Below are 22,966 nucleotides of genomic sequence, written 5' to 3' on the forward strand. Positions count from 1 at the left end.
CAGTGTATGTATGTAACTGTAACATTAAGCCTCTCGCAGTGTCTGTATGTAACTGTAACAGTAAGCCTCTCGTAATGTATGTATGTAACTGTAACATTAAGCCTCCTGTAGTGTATGTATGTAACTGTAACATTAAGCCTCTCTTTGTGTATGTATGTAACTGTAAGATTAAGCCTCTCTTTGTGTATGTATGTAACTGTAACATTTAGCCTCTCGCAGTGTATATATGTAACTGTAACATTAAGCCTCCTGTAGTGTATGTATGTAACTGTAACATTAAGCCTCCTGTAGTGTATGTATGTAACTGTAACATTAAGCCTCCTGTAGTGTATGTATGTAACTGTAACATTAAGCCCCTTGTAGTGTATGTATGTAACTATAACATTAAGCCTCTCGTAGTGTATGTATGTAACTGTAACATTAAGCCCCTTTTAGTGTATGTATGTAACTGTAACATTAAGCCTCTCGTAGTGTATGTATGTAACTGTAACATTAAGCCTCTCGTAGTGTATGTATGTAACTGTAACATTAAGCCTCTCGTAGTGTATGTATGTAACTGTAACATTAAGCCTCCTGTAGTGTATGTATGTAACTGTAACATTAAGCCTCTCATAGTGTATGTATGTAACTGTAACATTAAGCCCTTGTAGTGTATGTATGTAACTGTAACATTAAGCCTCCTGTAGTGTATGTATGTAACTGTAACATTAAGCCTCTCATAGTGTATGTATGTAACTGTAACATTAAGCCCCTTGTAGTGTATGTATGTAACTGTAACATTAAGCCTCTCGTAGTGTATGTATGTATGTAACATTAAGCCTCCTGTAGTGTATGTATGTAACTGTAACATTAAGCCCCTTTTAGTGTATGTATGTAACTGTAACATTAAGCCCCTTGTAGTGTATGTATGTAACTGTAACATTAAGCCTCTCGTAGTGTATGTATGTATGTAACATTAAGCCTCCTGTAGTGTATGTATGTAACTGTAACATTAAGCCCCTTTTAGTGTATGTATGTAACTGTAACATTAAGCCTCTCGTAGTGTATGTATGTAACTGTAACATGAAGCCTCCTGTAGTGTATGTATGTAACTGTAACATTAAGCCTCCTGTAGTGTATGTATGTAACTGTAACATTAAGCCTCCCGTAGTGTATGTATGTAACTGTAACATTAAGCCTCTCAAAATGTATGTATGTAACTGTAATATTAAGCCCCTTATAGTGTATGTATGTAACTGTAACATTAAGCCTCTTGCAGTGTATGTATATAACTGTAACATTAAACCTCTCATAGTGTATGTATGTAACTGTTACATTAAGCCCCTTGTAGAGTATGTATGTAACTGTAACATTAAGCCTCCTGTAGTGTATGTATGTAACTGTAACATTAAGCCTCCTGTAGTGTATGTATGTAACTGTAACATTAAGCCTCTCGTAGTGTATGTATGTAACTGTAACATTAAGCCTCCGGTAGTGTATGTATGTATGTAACTGTAACATTAAGCCTCTTGTAGTGTATGTATGTAACTGTAACATTAAGCCTTCTGTAGTGTATGTATGTAACTGTAACATTAAGCCTCCTGTAGTGTATGTATGTAACTGTAACATTAAGCCCCTTTTATTGTATGTATGTAACTGTAACATTAAGCCTCCTGTAGTGTATGTATGTAACTGTAACATTAAGCCTCTCGTAGTGTATGTATGTAACTGTAACATTAAGCCTCTCGCAGTGTATGTATGTAACTGTAACATTAAGCCTCTCGTAGTGTATGTATTTAACTGTAACATTAAGCCTCTCGTAGTGTATGTATGTAACTGTAACATTAAGCCTCTCGTAGTGTATGTATGTAACTGTAACATTAAGCCTCTCGTGGTTTATGTATGTAACTGTAACATTAAGCCTCCTGTAGTGTATGTATGTAACTGTAACATTAAGCCTCCTGTAGTGTATGTATGTAACTGTAACATTAAGCCTCTCGTGGTTTATGTATGTAACTGTAACATTAAGCCCCTTGTAGTGTATGTATGTAACTGTAACATTAAGCCTCTTGTAGTGTATGTATGTAACTGTAACATTAAGCCTCCTGTAGTGTATGTATGTAACTGTAACATTAAGCCTCTTGTAGTGTATGTATGTAACTGTAACATTAAGCCTCTCATAGTGTATGTATGTAACTTTAACATTAAGCCTCTCGTAGTGTATGTATGTAACTGTAACATTAAGCCTCCTGTAGTGTATGTATGTAACTGTAACATTAAGCCTCCTGTAGTGTATGTATGTAACTGTAACATTAAGCCTCCTGTAGTGTATGTATGTAACTGTAACATTAAGCCTCCTGTAGTGTATGTATGTAACTGTAACATTAAGCCTCTCGTGGTTTATGTATGTAACTGTAACATTAAGCCTCCCGTAGTGTATGTATGTAACTGTAACATTAAGCCTCCTGTAGTGTATGTATGTAACTGTAACATTAAGCTTCCTGTAGTGTATGTATGTAACTGTAACATTAAGCCTCTCGTGGTTTATGTATGTAACTGTAACATTAAGCTGCTCGTTGTGTATGTATGTAACTGTAACATTAAGCCTCTCGTAGTGTATGTATGTATGTAACAATAAGCCTCCTGTAGTGTATGTATGTAACTGTAACATTAAGCCTCCTGTAGTGTATGTATGTAACTGTAACATTAAGCCCCTTGTAGTGTATGTATGTAACTGTAACATTAAGCCTCTCGTAGTGTATGTATGTAACTGTAACATTAAGCCTCTCGTAGTGTATGTATGTATGTAACAATAAGCCTCCTGTAGTGTATGTATGTAACTGTAACATTAAGCCTCTCGTAGTGTATGTATGTAACTGTAACATTAAGCCTCTCGTAGTGTATGTATGTAACTGTAACATTAAGCCTCTCGTAGTGTATGTATGTATGTAACAATAAGCCTCCTGTAGTGTATGTATGTAACTGTAACATTAAGCCCCTTGTAGTGTATGTATGTAACATTAAGCCTCCCGTAGTGTATGTATGTAACTGTAACATTAAGCCTCCTGTAGTGTATGTATGTAACTGTAACATTAAGCCTCCTGTAGTGTATGTATGTAACTGTAACATTAAGCCCCTTGTAGTGTATGTATGTAACTGTAACATTAAGCCTCCTGTAGTGTATGTATGTAACTGTAACATTAAGCCCCTTGTAGTGTATGTATGTAACTGTTACATTAAGCCTCTCGTAGTGTATGTATGTAACTGTAACATTAAGCCTCTCGTAGTGTATGTATGTATGTAACAATAAGCCTCATGTAGTGTATGTATGTAACTGTAACATTAAGCCTCCTGTAGTGTATGTATGTAACTGTAACATTAAGCCCCTTGTAGTGTATGTATGTAACATTAAGCCTCCTGTAGTGTATGTATGTAACTGTAACATTAAGCCTCTCGTAGTGTATGTATGTAACTGTAACATTAAGCCTCCTGTAGTGTATGTATGTAACTGTAACATTAAGCCTCTCGTGGTTTATGTATGTAACTGTAACATTAAGCCCCTTGTAGTGTATGTATGTAACTGTAACATTAAGCCTCTTGTAGTGTATGTATGTAACTGTAACATTAAGCCTCTCATAGTGTATGTATGTAACTTTAACATTAAGCCTCTCGTAGTGTATGTATGTAACTGTAACATTAAGCCTCCTGTAGTGTATGTATGTAACTGTAACATTAAGCCTCCTGTAGTGTATGTATGTAACTGTAACATTAAGCCTCTCGTGGTTTATGTATGTAACTGTAACATTAAGCCCCTTGTAGTGTATGTATGTAACTGTAACATTAAGCCTCTTGTAGTGTATGTATGTAACTGTAACATTAAGCCTCCTGTAGTGTATGTATGTAACTGTAACATTAAGCCTCTCGTGGTTTATGTATGTAACTGTAACATTAAGCCCCTTGTAGTGTATGTATGTAACTGTAACATTAAGCCTCTTGTAGTGTATGTATGTAACTGTAACATTAAGCCTCTCATAGTGTATGTATGTACCTTTAACATTAAGCCTCTCGTAGTGTATGTATGTAACTGTAACATTAAGCCTCCTGTAGTGTATGTATGTAACTGTAACATTAAGCCTCCTGTAGTGTATGTATGTAACTGTAACATTAAGCCTCCTGTAGTGTATGTATGTAACTGTAACATTAAGCCTCCTGTAGTGTATGTATGTAACTGTAACATTAAGCCTCCTGTAGTGTATGTATGTAACTGTAACATTAAGCTTCCTGTAGTGTATGTATGTAACTGTAACATTAAGCCTCTCGTGGTTTATGTATGTAACTGTAACATTAAGCTGCTCGTAGTGTATGTATGTAACTGTAACATTAAGCCTCTCGTAGTGTATGTATGTATGTAACAATAAGCCTCCTGTAGTGTATGTATGTAACTGTAACATTAAGCCTCCTGTAGTGTATGTATGTAACTGTAACATTAAGCCCCTTGTAGTGTATGTATGTAACATTAAGCCTCCTGTAGTGTATGTATGTAACTGTAACATTAAGCCTCCTGTAGTGTATGTATGTAACTGTAACATTAAGCCCCTTGTAGTGTATGTATGTAACTGTAACATTAAGCCTCTCGTAGTGTATGTATGTAACTGTAACATTAAGCCTCTCGTAGTGTATGTATGTATGTAACAATAAGCCTCCTGTAGTGTATGTATGTAACTGTAACATTAAGCCTCCTGTAGTGTATGTATGTAACTGTAACATTAAGCCCCTTGTAGTGTATGTATGTAACATTAAGCCTCTCGTAGTGTATGTATGTAACTGTAACATTAAGCCTCCTGTAGTGTATGTATGTAACTGTAACATTAAGCCTCCTGTAGTGTATGTATGTAACTGTAACATTAAGCCCCTTGTAGTGTATGTATGTAACTGTAACATTAAGCCTCCTGTAGTGTATGTATGTAACTGTAACATTAAGCCCCTTGTAGTGTATGTATGTAACTGTTACATTAAGCCTCTCGTAGTGTATGTATGTAACTGTAACATTAAGCCTCTTGTAGTGTATGTATGTAACTGTAACATTAAGCCTCTCATAGTGTATGTATGTACCTTTAACATTAAGCCTCTCGTAGTGTATGTATGTAACTGTAACATTAAGCCTCCTGTAGTGTATGTATGTAACTGTAACATTAAGCCTCCTGTAGTGTATGTATGTAACTGTAACATTAAGCCTCCTGTAGTGTATGTATGTAACTGTAACATTAAGCCTCCTGTAGTGTATGTATGTAACTGTAACATTAAGCCTCCTGTAGTGTATGTATGTAACTGTAACATTAAGCTTCCTGTAGTGTATGTATGTAACTGTAACATTAAGCCTCTCGTGGTTTATGTATGTAACTGTAACATTAAGCTGCTCGTAGTGTATGTATGTAACTGTAACATTAAGCCTCTCGTAGTGTATGTATGTATGTAACAATAAGCCTCCTGTAGTGTATGTATGTAACTGTAACATTAAGCCTCCTGTAGTGTATGTATGTAACTGTAACATTAAGCCCCTTGTAGTGTATGTATGTAACATTAAGCCTCCTGTAGTGTATGTATGTAACTGTAACATTAAGCCTCCTGTAGTGTATGTATGTAACTGTAACATTAAGCCCCTTGTAGTGTATGTATGTAACTGTAACATTAAGCCTCTCGTAGTGTATGTATGTAACTGTAACATTAAGCCTCTCGTAGTGTATGTATGTATGTAACAATAAGCCTCCTGTAGTGTATGTATGTAACTGTAACATTAAGCCTCCTGTAGTGTATGTATGTAACTGTAACATTAAGCCCCTTGTAGTGTATGTATGTAACATTAAGCCTCCCGTAGTGTATGTATGTAACTGTAACATTAAGCCTCCTGTAGTGTATGTATGTAACTGTAACATTAAGCCTCCTGTAGTGTATGTATGTAACTGTAACATTAAGCCCCTTGTAGTGTATGTATGTAACTGTAACATTAAGCCTCCTGTAGTGTATGTATGTAACTGTAACATTAAGCCCCTTGTAGTGTATGTATGTAACTGTTACATTAAGCCTCTCGTAGTGTATGTATGTAACTGTAACATTAAGCCTCTCGTAGTGTATGTATGTATGTAACAATAAGCCTCATGTAGTGTAGGTATGTAACTGTAACATTAAGCCTCCTGTAGTGTATGTATGTAACTGTAACATTAAGCCCCTTGTAGTGTATGTATGTAACATTAAGCCTCCTGTAGTGTATGTATGTAACTGTAACATTAAGCCTCTCGTAGTGTATGTATGTAACTGTAACATTAAGCCTCCTGTAGTGTATGTATGTAACTGTAACATTAAGCCTCTCGTAGTGTATGTATGTAACTGTAACATTAAGCCTCTGGTAGTGTATGTATGTAACTGTAACATTAAGCCCCTTGTAGTGTATGTATGTACCTGTAACATTAAGCTTCCTGTAGTGTATGTATGTAACTGTAACATTAAGCCTCCTGTAGTGTATGTATGTAACTGTAACATTAAGCTTCCTGTAGTGTATGTATGTAACTGTAACATTAAGCCTCCTGTAGTGTATGTATGTAACTGTAACATTAAGCCCCTTGTAGTGTATGTATGTAACTGTAACATTAAGCCCCTTATAGTGTATGTATGTAACTGTAACATTAAGCCTCCTGTAGTGTATGTATGTAACTGTAACATTAAGCCTCTTATAGTGTATGTATGTAACAGTAACATTAAGCCTCTCGCAGTGTATGTATGTAACTGTAACATTAAGCCTCCTGTAGTGTATGTATGTAACTGTAACATTAAGCCTCTCGCAGTGTATGTATGTAACTGTAACATTAAGCCTCCTGTAGTGTATGTATGTAACTGTAACATTAAGCCTCTCGTAGTGTATGTATGTAACTGTAACATTAAGCCTCTCGTAGTGTATGTATGTAACTGTAACATTAAGCCTCCTGTAGTGTATGTATGTAACTGTAACATTAAGCCTCCTGTAGTGTATGTATGTAACTGTAACATTAAGCCTCTCGTGGTGTATGTATGTAACTGTAACATTAAGCCTCTCGCAGTGTATGTATGTAACTGTAACATTAAGCCTCCTGTAGTGTATGTATGTAACTGTAACATTAAGCCTCCTGTAGTGTATGTATGTAACTGTAACATTAAGCCTCTCACAGTGTATGTATGTAACTGTAACATTAAGCCTCCTGTAGTGTATGTATGTAACTGTAACATTAAGCCTCCTGTAGTGTATGTATGTAACTGTAACATTAAGCCCCTTGTAGTGTATGTATGTAACTGTAACATTAAGCCTCCTGTAGTGTATGTATGTAACTGTAACATTAAGCCTCCTGTAGTGTATGTATGTAACTGTAACATTAAGCTTCCTGTAGTGTATGTATGTAACTGTAACATTAAGCCTCCTGTAGTGTATGTATGTAACTGTAACATTAAGCCCCTTGTAGTGTATGTATGTAACTGTAACATTAAGCCTCTCGTAGTGTATGTATGTAACTGTAACATTAAGCCTCCTGTAGTGTATGTATGTAACTGTAACATTAAGCCTCTTATAGTGTATGTATGTAACTGTAACATTAAGCCTCTCGCAGTGTATGTATGTAACTGTAACATTAAGCCTCCTGTAGTGTATGTATGTAACTGTAACATTAAGCCTCTCGCAGTGTATGTATGTAACTGTAACATTAAGCCTCCCGTAGTGTATGTATGTAACTGTAACATTAAGCCCCTTGTAGTGTATGTATGTAACTGTAACATTAAGCCTCTCGTAGTGTATGTATGTAACTGTAACATTAAGCCTCTCGTAGTGTATGTATGTAACTGTAACATTAAGCCTCTCGTAGTGTATGTATGTAACTGTAACATTAAGCCTCTCGTAGTGTATGTATGTAACTGTAACATTAAGCCTCTCGTAGTGTATGTATGTAACTGTAACATTAAGCCTCCTGTAGTGTATGTATGTAACTGTAACATTAAGCCTCCTGTAGTGTATGTATGTAACTGTAACATTAAGCCCCTTGTAGTGTATGTATGTAACTGTAACATTAAGCTTCCTGTAGTATATGTATGTAACTGTAACATTAAGCCTCCTGTAGTGTATGTATGTAACTGTAACATTAAGCCTCCTGTAGTGTATGTATGTAACTGTAACATTAAGCCTCTCACAGTGTATGTATGTAACTGTAACATTAAGCCTCCTGTAGTGTATGTATGTAACTGTAACATTAAGCCTCCTGTAGTGTATGTATGTAACTGTAACATTAAGCCCCTTGTAGTGTATGTATGTAACTGTAACATTAAGCCTCCTGTAGTGTATGTATGTAACTGTAACATTAAGCCTCCTGTAGTGTATGTATGTAACTGTAACATTAAGCTTCCTGTAGTGTATGTATGTAACTGTAACATTAAGCCTCCTGTAGTGTATGTATGTAACTGTAACATTAAGCCCCTTGTAGTGTATGTATGTAACTGTAACATTAAGCCCCTTATAGTGTATGTATGTAACTGTAACATTAAGCCTCCTGTAGTGTATGTATGTAACTGTAACATTAAGCCTCTTATAGTGTATGTATGTAACTGTAACATTAAGCCTCTCGCAGTGTATGCATGTAACTGTAACATTAAGCCTCCTGTAGTGTATGTATGTAACTGTAACATTAAGCCTCTCGCAGTGTATGTATGTAACTGTAACATTAAGCCTCCCGTAGTGTATGTATGTAACTGTAACATTAAGCCCCTTGTAGTGTATGTATGTAACTGTAACATTAAGCCTCTCGTAGTGTATGTATGTAACTGTAACATTAAGCCTCTCGTAGTGTATGTATGTAACTGTAACATTAAGCCTCTCGTAGTGTATGTATGTAACTGTAACATTAAGCCTCTTATAGTGTATGTATGTAACTGTAACATTAAGCCTCCTGTAGTGTATGTATGTAACTGTAATATTAAGCCCCTTGTAGTGTATGTATGTAACTGTAACATTGAGCCTCTCGCAGTGTATGTATGTAACTGTAACATTAAGCCTCCTGTAGTGTATGTATGTAACTGTAACATTAAGCCTCCTGTAGTGTATGTATGTAACTGTAACATTAAGCCTCTCTTTGTGTATGTATGTAACTGTAACATTAAGCCTCCTGTAGTGTATGTATGTAACTGTAACATTAAGCCTCTCTTTGTGTATGTATGTAACTGTAACATTAAGCCTCTCGCAGTGTATGTATGTAACTGTAACATTTAGCCTCTCGCAGTGTATATATGTAACTGTAACATTAAGCCTCCTGTAGTGTATGTATGTAACTGTAACATTAAGCCTCTCGTGGTGTATGTATGTAACTGTAACATTAAGCCTCTCTTTGTGTATGTATGTAACTGTAACATTAAGCCTCCTGTAGTGTATGTATGTAACTGTAACATTAAGCCCCTTGTAGTGTATGTATGTAACTGTAACATTAAGCCTCTCGCAGTGTATGTATGTAACTGTAACATTAAGCCTCTCGCAGTGTCTGTATGTAACTGTAACAGTAAGCCTCTCGTGGTGTATGTATGTAACTGTAACATTAAGCCTCCTGTAGTGTATGTTTGTAACTGTAACATTAAGCCTCTCTTTGTGTATGTATGTAACTGTAACATTAAGCCTCTCTTTGTGTATGTATGTAACTGTAACATTTAGCCTCTCGCAGTGTATATATGTAACTGTAACATTAAGCCTCCTGTAGTGTATGTATGTAACTGTAACATTAAGCCTCCTGTAGTGTATGTATGTAACTGTAACATTAAGCCTCCTGTAGTGTATGTATGTAACTGTAACATTAAGCCCCTTGTAGTGTATGTATGTAACTGTAACATTAAGCCTCTCGTAGTGTATGTATGTAACTGTAACATTAAGCCCCTTTTAGTGTATGTATGTAACTGTAACATTAAGCCTCTCGTAGTGTATGTATGTAACTGTAACATTAAGCCTCTCGTAGTGTATGTATGTAACTGTAACATTAAGCCTCTCGTAGTGTATGTATGTAACTGTAACATTAAGCCTCCTGTAGTGTATGTATGTAACTGTAACATTAAGCCTCTCATAGTGTATGTATGTAACTGTAACATTAAGCCCTTGTAGTGTATGCATGTAACTGTAACATTAAGCCTCCTGTAGTGTATGTATGTAACTGTAACATTAAGCCTCTCATAGTGTATGTATGTAACTGTAACATTAAGCCCCTTGTAGTGTATGTATGTAACTGTAACATTAAGCCTCTCGTAGTGTATGTATGTAACATTAAGCCTCCTGTAGTGTATGTATGTAACTGTAACATTAAGCCCCTTTTAGTGTATGTATGTAACTGTAACATTAAGCCCCTTGTAGTGTATGTATGTAACTGTAACATTAAGCCTCTCGTAGTGTATGTATGTATGTAACATTAAGCCTCCTGTAGTGTATGTATGTAACTGTAACATTAAGCCCCTTTTAGTGTATGTATGTAACTGTAACATTAAGCCTCTCGTAGTGTATGTATGTAACTGTAACATGAAGCCTCCTGTAGTGTATGTATGTAACTGTAACATTAAGCCTCCTGTAGTGTATGTATGTAACTGTAACATTAAGCCTCCCGTAGTGTATGTATGTAACTGTAACATTAAGCCTCTCAAAATGTATGTATGTAACTGTAATATTAAGCCCCTTATAGTGTATGTATGTAACTGTAACATTAAGCCTCTTGCAGTGTATGTATATAACTGTAACATTAAACCTCTCATAGTGTATGTATGTAACTGTTACATTAAGCCCCTTGTAGAGTATGTATGTAACTGTAACATTAAGCCTCCTGTAGTGTATGTATGTAACTGTAACATTAAGCCTCCTGTAGTGTATGTATGTAACTGTAACATTAAGCCTCTCGTAGTGTATGTATGTAACTGTAACATTAAGCCTCCGGTAGTGTATGTATGTATGTAACTGTAACATTAAGCCTCTTGTAGTGTATGTATGTAACTGTAACATTAAGCCTTCTGTAGTGTATGTATGTAACTGTAACATTAAGCCTCCTGTAGTGTATGTATGTAACTGTAACATTAAGCCCCTTTTATTGTATGTATGTAACTGTAACATTAAGCCTACTGTAGTTTATGTATGTAACTGTAACATTAAGCCTCTCGTAGTGTATGTATGTAACTGTAACATTAAGCCTCTCGCAGTGTATGTATGTAACTGTAACATTAAGCCTCTCGTAGTGTATGTATGTAACTGTAACATTAAGCCTCTCGTAGTGTATGTATGTAACTGTAACATTAAGCCTCTCGTAGTGTATGTATGTAACTGTAACATTAAGCCTCTCGTGGTTTATGTATGTAACTGTAACATTAAGCCTCCTGTAGTGTATGTATGTAACTGTAACATTAAGCCTCCTGTAGTGTATGTATGTAACTGTAACATTAAGCCTCTCGTGGTTTATGTATGTAACTGTAACATTAAGCCCCTTGTAGTGTATGTATGTAACTGTAACATTAAGCCTCTTGTAGTGTATGTATGTAACTGTAACATTAAGCCTCCTGTAGTGTATGTATGTAACTGTAACATTAAGCCTCTCGTGGTTTATGTATGTAACTGTAACATTAAGCCCCTTGTAGTGTATGTATGTAACTGTAACATTAAGCCTCTTGTAGTGTATGTATGTAACTGTAACATTAAGCCTCTCATAGTGTATGTATGTAACTTTAACATTAAGCCTCTCGTAGTGTATGTATGTAACTGTAACATTAAGCCTCCTGTAGTGTATGTATGTAACTGTAACATTAAGCCTCCTGTAGTGTATGTATGTAACTGTAACATTAAGCCTCCTGTAGTGTATGTATGTAACTGTAACATTAAGCCTCCTGTAGTGTATGTATGTAACTGTAACATTAAGCCTCTCGTGGTTTATGTATGTAACTGTAACATTAAGCCTCCCGTAGTGTATGTATGTAACTGTAACATTAAGCCTCCTGTAGTGTATGTATGTAACTGTAACATTAAGCTTCCTGTAGTGTATGTATGTAACTGTAACATTAAGCCTCTCGTGGTTTATGTATGTAACTGTAACATTAAGCTGCTCGTTGTGTATGTATGTAACTGTAACATTAAGCCTCTCGTAGTGTATGTATGTATGTAACAATAAGCCTCCTGTAGTGTATGTATGTAACTGTAACATTAAGCCTCCTGTAGTGTATGTATGTAACTGTAACATTAAGCCCCTTGTAGTGTATGTATGTAACTGTAACATTAAGCCTCTCGTAGTGTATGTATGTAACTGTAACATTAAGCCTCTCGTAGTGTATGTATGTATGTAACAATAAGCCTCCTGTAGTGTATGTATGTAACTGTAACATTAAGCCTCCTGTAGTGTATGTATGTAACTGTAACATTAAGCCCCTTGTAGTGTATGTATGTAACATTAAGCCTCCCGTAGTGTATGTATGTAACTGTAACATTAAGCCTCCTGTAGTGTATGTATGTAACTGTAACATTAAGCCTCCTGTAGTGTATGTATGTAACTGTAACATTAAGCCCCTTGTAGTGTATGTATGTAACTGTAACATTAAGCCTCCTGTAGTGTATTTATGTAACTGTAACATTAAGCCCCTTGTAGTGTATGTATGTAACTGTTACATTAAGCCTCTCGTAGTGTATGTATGTAACTGTAACATTAAGCCTCTCGTAGTGTATGTATGTAACATTAAGCCTCCTGTAGTGTATGTATGTAACTGTAACATTAAGCCTCTCGTAGTGTATGTATGTAACTGTAACATTAAGCCTCCTGTAGTGTATGTATGTAACTGTAACATTAAGCCTCTCGTGGTTTATGTATGTAACTGTAACATTAAGCCCCTTGTAGTGTATGTATGTAACTGTAACATTAAGCCTCTTGTAGTGTATGTATGTAACTGTAACATTAAGCCTCTCATAGTGTATGTATGTAACTTTAACATTAAGCCTCTCGTAGTGTATGTATGTAACTGTAACATTAAGCCTCCTGTAGTGTATGTATGTAACTGTAACATTAAGCCTCCTGTAGTGTATGTATGTAACTGTAACATTAAGCCTCTCGTGGTTTATGTATGTAACTGTAACATTAAGCCCCTTGTAGTGTATGTATGTAACTGTAACATTAAGCCTCTTGTAGTGTATGTATGTAACTGTAACATTAAGCCTCCTGTAGTGTATGTATGTAACTGTAACATTAAGCCTCTCGTGGTTTATGTATGTAACTGTAACATTAAGCCCCTTGTAGTGTATGTATGTAACTGTAACATTAAGCCTCTTGTAGTGTATGTATGTAACTGTAACATTAAGCCTCTCATAGTGTATGTATGTACCTTTAACATTAAGCCTCTCGTAGTGTATGTATGTAACTGTAACATTAAGCCTCCTGTAGTGTATGTATGTAACTGTAACATTAAGCCTCCTGTAGTGTATGTATGTAACTGTAACATTAAGCCTCCTGTAGTGTATGTATGTAACTGTAACATTAAGCCTCCTGTAGTGTATGTATGTAACTGTAACATTAAGCCTCCTGTAGTGTATGTATGTAACTGTAACATTAAGCTTCCTGTAGTGTATGTATGTAACTGTAACATTAAGCCTCTCGTGGTTTATGTATGTAACTGTAACATTAAGCTGCTCGTAGTGTATGTATGTAACTGTAACATTAAGCCTCTCGTAGTGTATGTATGTATGTAACAATAAGCCTCCTGTAGTGTATGTATGTAACTGTAACATTAAGCCTCCTGTAGTGTATGTATGTAACTGTAACATTAAGCCCCTTGTAGTGTATGTATGTAACATTAAGCCTCCTGTAGTGTATGTATGTAACTGTAACATTAAGCCTCCTGTAGTGTATGTATGTAACTGTAACATTAAGCCCCTTGTAGTGTATGTATGTAACTGTAACATTAAGCCTCTCGTAGTGTATGTATGTAACTGTAACATTAAGCCTCTCGTAGTGTATGTATGTATGTAACAATAAGCCTCCTGTAGTGTATGTATGTAACTGTAACATTAAGCCTCCTGTAGTGTATGTATGTACCTGTAACATTAAGCCCCTTGTAGTGTATGTATGTAACATTAAGCCTCCCGTAGTGTATGTATGTAACTGTAACATTAAGCCTCCTGTAGTGTATGTATGTAACTGTAACATTAAGCCTCCTGTAGTGTATGTATGTAACTGTAACATTAAGCCCCTTGTAGTGTATGTATGTAACTGTAACATTAAGCCTCCTGTAGTGTATGTATGTAACTGTAACATTAAGCCCCTTGTAGTGTATGTATGTAACTGTTACATTAAGCCTCTCGTAGTGTATGTATGTAACTGTAACATTAAGCCTCTCGTAGTGTATGTATGTATGTAACAATAAGCCTCATGTAGTGTATGTATGTAACTGTAACATTAAGCCTCCTGTAGTGTATGTATGTAACTGTAACATTAAGCCCCTTGTAGTGTATGTATGTAACATTAAGCCTCCTGTAGTGTATGTATGTAACTGTAACATTAAGCCTCTCGTAGTGTATGTATGTAACTGTAACATTAAGCCTCCTGTAGTGTATGTATGTAACTGTAACATTAAGCCTCTCGTAGTGTATGTATGTAACTGTAACATTAAGCCTCTGATAGTGTATGTATGTAACTGTAACATTAAGCCCCTTGTAGTGTATGTATGTAACTGTAACATTAAGCTTCCTGTAGTGTATGTATGTAACTGTAACATTAAGCCTCCTGTAGTGTATGTATGTAACTGTAACATTAAGCTTCCTGTAGTGTATGTATGTAACTGTAACATTAAGCCTCCTGTAGTGTATGTATGTAACTGTAACATTAAGCCCCTTGTAGTGTATGTATGTAACTGTAACATTAAGCCCCTTATAGTGTATGTATGTAACTGTAACATTAAGCCTCCTGTAGTGTATGTATGTAACTGTAACATTAAGCCTCTTATAGTGTATGTATGTAACTGTAACATTAAGCCTCTCGCAGTGTATGTATGTAACTGTAACATTAAGCCTCCTGTAGTGTATGTATGTAACTGTAACATTAAGCCTCTCGCAGTGTATGTATGTAACTGTAACATTAAGCCTCCTGTAGTGTATGTATGTAACTGTAACATTAAGCCTCTCGTAGTGTATGTATGTAACTGTAACATTAAGCCTCTCGTAGTGTATGTATGTAACTGTAACATTAAGCCTCCTGTAGTGTATGTATGTAACTGTAACATTAAGCCTCCTGTAGTGTATGTATGTAACTGTAACATTAAGCCTCTCGTGGTGTATGTATGTAACTGTAACATTAAGCCTCTCTCAGTGTATGTATGTAACTGTAACATTAAGCCTCCTGTAGTGTATGTATGTAACTGTAACATTAAGCCTCCTGTAGTGTATGTATGTAACTGTAACATTAAGCCTCTCACAGTGTATGTATGTAACTGTAACATTAAGCCTCCTGTAGTGTATGTATGTAACTGTAACATTAAGCCTCCTGTAGTGTATGTATGTAACTGTAACATTAAGCCCCTTGTAGTGTATGTATGTAACTGTAACATTAAGCCTCCTGTAGTGTATGTATGTAACTGTAACATTAAGCCTCCTGTAGTGTATGTATGTAACTGTAACATTAAGCTTCCTGTAGTGTATGTATGTAACTGTAACATTAAGCCTCCTGTAGTGTATGTATGTAACTGTAACATTAAGCCCCTTGTAGTGTATGTATGTAACTGTAACATTAAGCCCCTTATAGTGTATGTATGTAACTGTAACATTAAGCCTCCTGTAGTGTATGTATGTAACTGTAACATTAAGCCTCTTATAGTGTATGTATGTAACTGTAACATTAAGCCTCTCGCAGTGTATGTATGTAACTGTAACATTAAGCCTCCTGTAGTGTATGTATGTAACTGTAACATTAAGCCTCTCGCAGTGTATGTATGTAACTGTAACATTAAGCCTCCCGTAGTGTATGTATGTAACTGTAACATTAAGCCCCTTGTAGTGTATGTATGTAACTGTAACATTAAGCCTCTCGTAGTGTATGTATGTAACTGTAACATTAAGCCTCTCGTAGTGTATGTATGTAACTGTAACATTAAGCCTCTCGTAGTGTATGTATGTAACTGTAACATTAAGCCTCTCGTAGTGTATGTATGTAACTGTAACATTAAGCCTCTTATAGTGTATGTATGTAACTGTAACATTAAGCCTCCTGTAGTGTATGTATGTAACTGTAATATTAAGCCCCTTGTAGTGTATGTATGTAACTGTAACATTAAGCCTCTCGCAGTGTATGTATGTAACTGTAACATTAAGCCTCCTGTAGTGTATGTATGTAACTGTAACATTAAGCCTCCTGTAGTGTATGTATGTAACTGTAACATTAAGCCCCTTGTAGTGTATGTATGTAACTGTAACATTAAGCCTCCTGTAGTGTATGTATGTAACTGTAACATTAAGCCCCTTGTAGTGTATGTATGTAACTGTAACATTAAGCCCCTTGTAGTGTATGTATGTAACTGTAACATTAAGCCTCCTGTAGTGTATGTATGTAACTGTAACATTAAGCCCCTTGTAGTGTATGTATGTAACTATAACATTAAGCCCCTTGTAGTGTATGTATGTAACTGTAACATTAAGCCTCTTATAGTGTATGTATGTAACTGTAACATTAAGCCTCTCGCAGTGTATGTATGTAACTGTAACATTAAGCCTCCTGTAGTGTATGTATGTAACTGTAACATTAAGCCTCTCGCAGTGTATGTATGTAACTGTAACATTAAGCCTCTCGTAGTGTATGTATGTAACTGTAACATTAAGCCTCCTGTAGTGTATGTATGTAACTGTAACATTAAGCCTCTCGTAGTGTATGTATGTAACTGTAACATTAAGCCTCTGGTAGTGTATGTATGTAACTGTAACATTAAGCCCCTTGTAGTGTATGTATGTAACATTAAGCCTCCTGTAGTGTATGTATGTAACTGTAACATTAAGCCTCTCGTAGTGTATGTATGTAACTGTAACATTAAGCCTCCTGTAGTGTATGTATGTAACTGTAACATTAAGCCTCTCGTAGTGTATGTATGTAACTGTAACATTAAGCCTCTGGTAGTGTATGTATGTAACTGTAACATTAAGCCCCTTGTAGTGTATGTATGTAACTGTAACATTAAGCTTCCTGTAGTGTATGTATGTAACTGTAACATTAAGCCTCCTGTAGTGTATGTATGTAACTGTAACATTAAGCTTCCTGTAGTGTATGTATGTAACTGTAACATTAAGCCTCCTGTAGTGTATGTATGTAACTGTAACATTAAGCCCCTTGTAGTGTATGTATGTAACTGTAACATTAAGCCCCTTATAGTGTATGTATGTAACTGTAACATTAAGCCTCCTGTAGTGTATGTATGTAACTGTAACATTAAGCCTCTTATAGTGTATGTATGTAACTGTAACATTAAGCCTCTCGCAGTGTATGTATGTAACTGTAACATTAAGCCTCCTGTAGTGTATGTATGTAACTGTAACATTAAGCCTCTCGCAGTGTATGTATGTAACTGTAACATTAAGCCTCCTGTAGTGTATGTATGTAACTGTAACATTAAGCCTCTCGTAGTGTATGTATGTAACTGTAACATTAAGCCTCTCGTAGTGTATGTATGTAACTGTAACATTAAGCCTCCTGTAGTGTATGTATGTAACTGTAACATTAAGCCTCCTGTAGTGTATGTATGTAACTGTAACATTAAGCCTCTCGTGGTGTATGTATGTAACTGTAACATTAAGCCTCTCTCAGTGTATGTATGTAACTGTAACATTAAGCCTCCTGTAGTGTATGTATGTAACTGTAACATTAAGCCTCCTGTAGTGTATGTATGTAACTGTAACATTAAGCCTCTCACAGTGTATGTATGTAACTGTAACATTAAGCCTCCTGTAGTGTATGTATGTAACTGTAACATTAAGCCTCCTGTAGTGTATGTATGTAACTGTAACATTAAGCCCCTTGTAGTGTATGTATGTAACTGTAACATTAAGCCTCCTGTAGTGTATGTATGTAACTGTAACATTAAGCCTCCTGTAGTGTATGTATGTAACTGTAACATTAAGCTTCCTGTAGTGTATGTATGTAACTGTAACATTAAGCCTCCTGTAGTGTATGTATGTAACTGTAACATTAAGCCCCTTGTAGTGTATGTATGTAACTGTAACATTAAGCCCCTTATAGTGTATGTATGTAACTGTAACATTAAGCCTCCTGTAGTGTATGTATGTAACTGTAACATTAAGCCTCTTATAGTGTATGTATGTAACTGTAACATTAAGCCTCTCGCAGTGTATGTATGTAACTGTAACATTAAGCCTCCTGTAGTGTATGTATGTAACTGTAACATTAAGCCTCTCGCAGTGTATGTATGTAACTGTAACATTAAGCCTCCCGTAGTGTATGTATGTAACTGTAACATTAAGCCCCTTGTAGTGTATGTATGTAACTGTAACATTAAGCCTCTCGTAGTGTATGTATGTAACTGTAACATTAAGCCTCTCGTAGTGTATGTATGTAACTGTAACATTAAGCCTCTCGTAGTGTATGTATGTAACTGTAACATTAAGCCTCTCGTAGTGTATGTATGTAACTGTAACATTAAGCCTCTTATAGTGTATGTATGTAACTGTAACATTAAGCCTCCTGTAGTGTATGTATGTAACTGTAATATTAAGCCCCTTGTAGTGTATGTATGTAACTGTAACATTAAGCCTCTCGCAGTGTATGTATGTAACTGTAACATTAAGCCTCCTGTAGTGTATGTATGTAACTGTAACATTAAGCCTCCTGTAGTGTATGTATGTAACTGTAACATTAAGCCCCTTGTAGTGTATGTATGTAACTGTAACATTAAGCCTCCTGTAGTGTATGTATGTAACTGTAACATTAAGCCCCTTGTAGTGTATGTATGTAACTGTAACATTAAGCCCCTTGTAGTGTATGTATGTAACTGTAACATTAAGCCTCCTGTAGTGTATGTATGTAACTGTAACATTAAGCCCCTTGTAGTGTATGTATGTAACTATAACATTAAGCCCCTTGTAGTGTATGTATGTAACTGTAACATTAAGCCTCTTATAGTGTATGTATGTAACTGTAACATTAAGCCTCTCGCAGTGTATGTATGTAACTGTAACATTAAGCCTCCTGTAGTGTATGTATGTAACTGTAACATTAAGCCTCTCGCAGTGTATGTATGTAACTGTAACATTAAGCCTCCCGTAGTGTATGTATGTAACTGTAACATTAAGCCCCTTGTAGTGTATGTATGTAACTGTAACATTAAGCCTCTCGTAGTGTATGTATGTAACTGTAACATTAAGCCTCTCGTAGTGTATGTATGTAACTGTAACATTAAGCCTCTCGTAGTGTATGTATGTAACTGTAACATTAAGCCTCTCGTAGTGTATGTATGTAACTGTAACATTAAGCCTCCTGTAGTGTATGTATGTAACTGTAATATTAAGCCTCTCGTAGTGTATGTATGTAACTGTAACATTAAGCCTCTTATAGTGTATGTATGTAACTGTAACATTAAGCCTCTCGCAGTGTATGTATGTAACTGTAACATTAAGCCTCCTGTAGTGTATGTATGTAACTGTAACATTAAGCCTCTCGCAGTGTATGTATGTAACTGTAACATTAAGCCTCCCGTAGTGTATGTATGTAACTGTAACATTAAGCCCCTTGTAGTGTATGTATGTAACTGTAACATTAAGCCTCTCGTAGTGTATGTATGTAACTGTAACATTAAGCCTCTCGTAGTGTATGTATGTAACTGTAACATTAAGCCTCTCGTAGTGTATGTATGTAACTGTAACATTAAGCCTCTCGTAGTGTATGTATGTAACTGTAACATTAAGCCTCCTGTAGTGTATGTATGTAACTGTAACATTAAGCCCCTTGTAGTGTATGTATGTAACTGTAACATTAAGCCTCTCGCAGTGTATGTATGTAACTGTAACATTAAGCCTCCTGTAGTGTATGTATGTAACTGTAACATTAAGCCTCCTGTAGTGTATGTATGTAACTGTAACATTAAGCCTCTCGCAGTGTATGTATGTAACTGTAACATTAAGCCCCTTATAGTGTATGTATGTAACTGTAACATTAAGCCTCCTGTAGTGTATGTATGTAACTGTAACATTAAGCCCCTTGTAGTGTATGTATGTAACTGTAACATTAAGCCTCCTGTAGTGTATGTATGTAACTGTAACATTAAGCCCCTTGTAGTGTATGTATGTAACATTAAGCCTCATCTCCCCCAGGGGATGAATAAAGTTCTATCGTATTGTATTGTACGTGGCCTCTATTTCTGGTTGGTGTCTCTTCCACCTCAGCTTTACCTTTTATGTGGCCCCATCTTTCCTGCTTTACAAGTTATTGTCTCTTTCCATCTCATTTTTCCCGCTCTCCTGGAAGGCCCCTGGTTTGTGATGTCTCTTCCACATCTTCTCACGAGTCCACGGTGTCTCCACAGAGTGCTTGCTGCGTGGCCTGGACATCGTCTTCCTCATCGATGGCTCTGACAGCATTGTCAGGTCTGATTTCCAGTTAATGTTGGAGTTTGTGACCACAATTATGAAGGATTTCAGGGGCAGCAATGCTCAGGTAACGTGGCACAAAGCGGGTGATGAGATGGGAGCCGATGTCCATGCACAAGTCCTGACGTCACCCCATAAGTTATGGCCGATGGTGACCACTTTCATCCTGTCTTGTCTCCCCAGTTTGCTCTCATGCAATATTCCTCGAAGAAAGAAACGCATTTTAATTTTATGGACTTTTCCAAGATAAAAGACCCAGAATTACTGATTAAAAACCTGATCCAGCAGCGAGGCAAAGCCACCCGGACCTGTACTGCCATGCTCGTGGCCATGTAAGACCAATCCACCCAATCTGATACTGACTGCTGCGCTGTGTATCTAAGCATATCATGTGTTATGCTGCCTGCTGATCTGTGTATCTAATCCTTTTCTGTCTGATACTGCCTGATGAACTTCTGTATCTAAGCCTATCCTGTGTGATACTGTCTGACAAGCTTCTGTATCTAAGCCTATAATGTGTAATGCTGAGCTGTGTATCTAATCCTATCATGAGAAGAAGAATCCCTTGTGCCTCTCTGTAAGAGGATGTATTGTCACTCTACTCATTTGTATAGGAATGTGAGGATAAGTGGAGAGCTGGACTTGGCTTCTCTTCACTGCAGTGGAGCATGATCACAAGGGGCGATGTTCTTTCTATTAATGGTGGTCCATGAGGTTGGAACATGATCACATGGGGTGATGTTCTTACTATTAGTGGTGGTCCATGTGGTTGGATCATGATCACATGGGGCGATGTTCTTACTATTAGTGGTGGTCCATGTGGTTGGAACATGATCACATGGGGTGATGTTCGTACTATTAGCGGTGGTCCATGAGGTTGGATCATGATCAGATGGGGTGATGTTCTTACTATTAGTGGTGGTCCATGTGGTTGAATCATGATCACATGGGGTGATGTTCTTACTATTAGCGGTGGTCCATGAGGTTGGATCATGATCACATGGGGTGATGTTCGTACTATTAGCGGTGGTCCATGAGGTTGGATCATGATCACATGGGGTGATGTTCTTACTATTAGTGGTGGTCCATGTGGTTGGATCATGATCACATGGGGTGATGTTCTTACTATTAGTGGTGGTCCATGGGGTTGGAACATGATCACATGGGGTGATGTTCTTACTATTAGTTGAAGGTTCATGTGGTTGGATCATGATCACATGGGGTGATGTTCTTACTATTAGCGGTGGTCCATGAGGTTGGATCATGATCACATGGGGTGATGTTCTTACTATTAGTGGTGGTCCATGTGGTTGGATCATGATCACATGGGGCTATGTTTTTACTATTAGTGGTGGTACATGAGGTTGGATCATGATCACATGGGGTAATGTTCTTACTATTAGTGGTGGTCTATGAGGTTGGATCATGATCACATGGGGTGATGTTCTTACTATTAGTGGTGGTCCAGGTGGTTGGATCATGATCACATGGGGCGATGTTCTTACTATTAGTGGTGGTCCATGAGGTTGGATCTTGGAGCATAATCACACAGGGTGATGTTCTTACTATTAGTGGTGGCCCATGAGGTTGGATCATGATCACATGGGGTGATATTCTTACTATAACTGGTGGTCCATGTGATTGGAGCATGAGCACAAAGGGCAATGTTCTTAGAATAAGTTGTGGTCCATGTGGTTGGATCATGATCACATGGGGTGATGTTCTCACTATTAGCGGTGGTCCATGTGGCTGGAGCATGATCACATGGAGTGATATTCTATTAGTTGTGGTCCATGTAGTTGGAGCATGAGCACAAAGGGCAATGTTCTTAGAATAAGTTGTGGTCCATGTGGTTGGATCTTGATCACATGGAGTGATATTCTATTAGTTGTGGTCCATGTAGTTGGAGCATGAGCACAAAGGGCGATGTTCTTAGATGTAGTGATGGTCCATGTGGTTGGATCACGATCCATGTGGGTAGATCATGGAGCATGGTCACACTGGGTGATGAACTTATTATTAGAAGTGGTCTATGTTGCTGGATCATGGAGCACAGTCACTTTTCTTTCAGATGGAGGTACACGGGGCTATGTTCTTACTATTAGCGGGGGTCCATGTGGTTAGATCATGAAGCATGGTCACACTGGGTGATGTACTTACTTGGTCTATGTTGCTGGATCATGGAGCGCAGTCACTTTTCTTTCAGATGGGGGTACATGGGGCTATGTTCTTATCAGTGTTGGTCCATGGAGTTGAATAATCTGTATACATTGGCCGCTGGCTTCATTTCTGCTCTTTGCTTGATGATGGAGATGATGGCCAGTATTCTCTGGATTTTTAGGGTCACTTTTA

At 36.9% G+C, this 22,966-nt stretch overlaps 1 protein-coding gene across 6 annotated transcripts in view; it reads left to right on the forward strand.

Moving 5' to 3' along the window:
* Window positions 1-22,966, forward strand: part of LOC140108394 (integrin alpha-M-like) — a 70,281-nt gene that overhangs the window by 28,408 nt on the left and 18,907 nt on the right. For all 6 annotated transcript variants that reach the window (XR_011851051.1, XR_011851050.1, XR_011851049.1 and 3 more), the window contains exons 6-7: window positions 20,551-20,681; window positions 20,798-20,946. Coding sequence is in view for 1 of the 6 variants with exons in the window: in XM_072131707.1 (XP_071987808.1) it covers window positions 20,551-20,681; window positions 20,798-20,946 (280 nt within the window). In the remaining 5 variants the exon portion in view is untranslated. The remainder of the gene's footprint in view (window positions 1-20,550; window positions 20,682-20,797; window positions 20,947-22,966) is intronic.

This window comes from Engystomops pustulosus, unplaced genomic scaffold, assembly GCF_040894005.1.
Source record: "Engystomops pustulosus unplaced genomic scaffold, aEngPut4.maternal MAT_SCAFFOLD_124, whole genome shotgun sequence".
NCBI classification, from domain to species: Eukaryota; Metazoa; Chordata; class Amphibia; order Anura; family Leptodactylidae; genus Engystomops; species Engystomops pustulosus.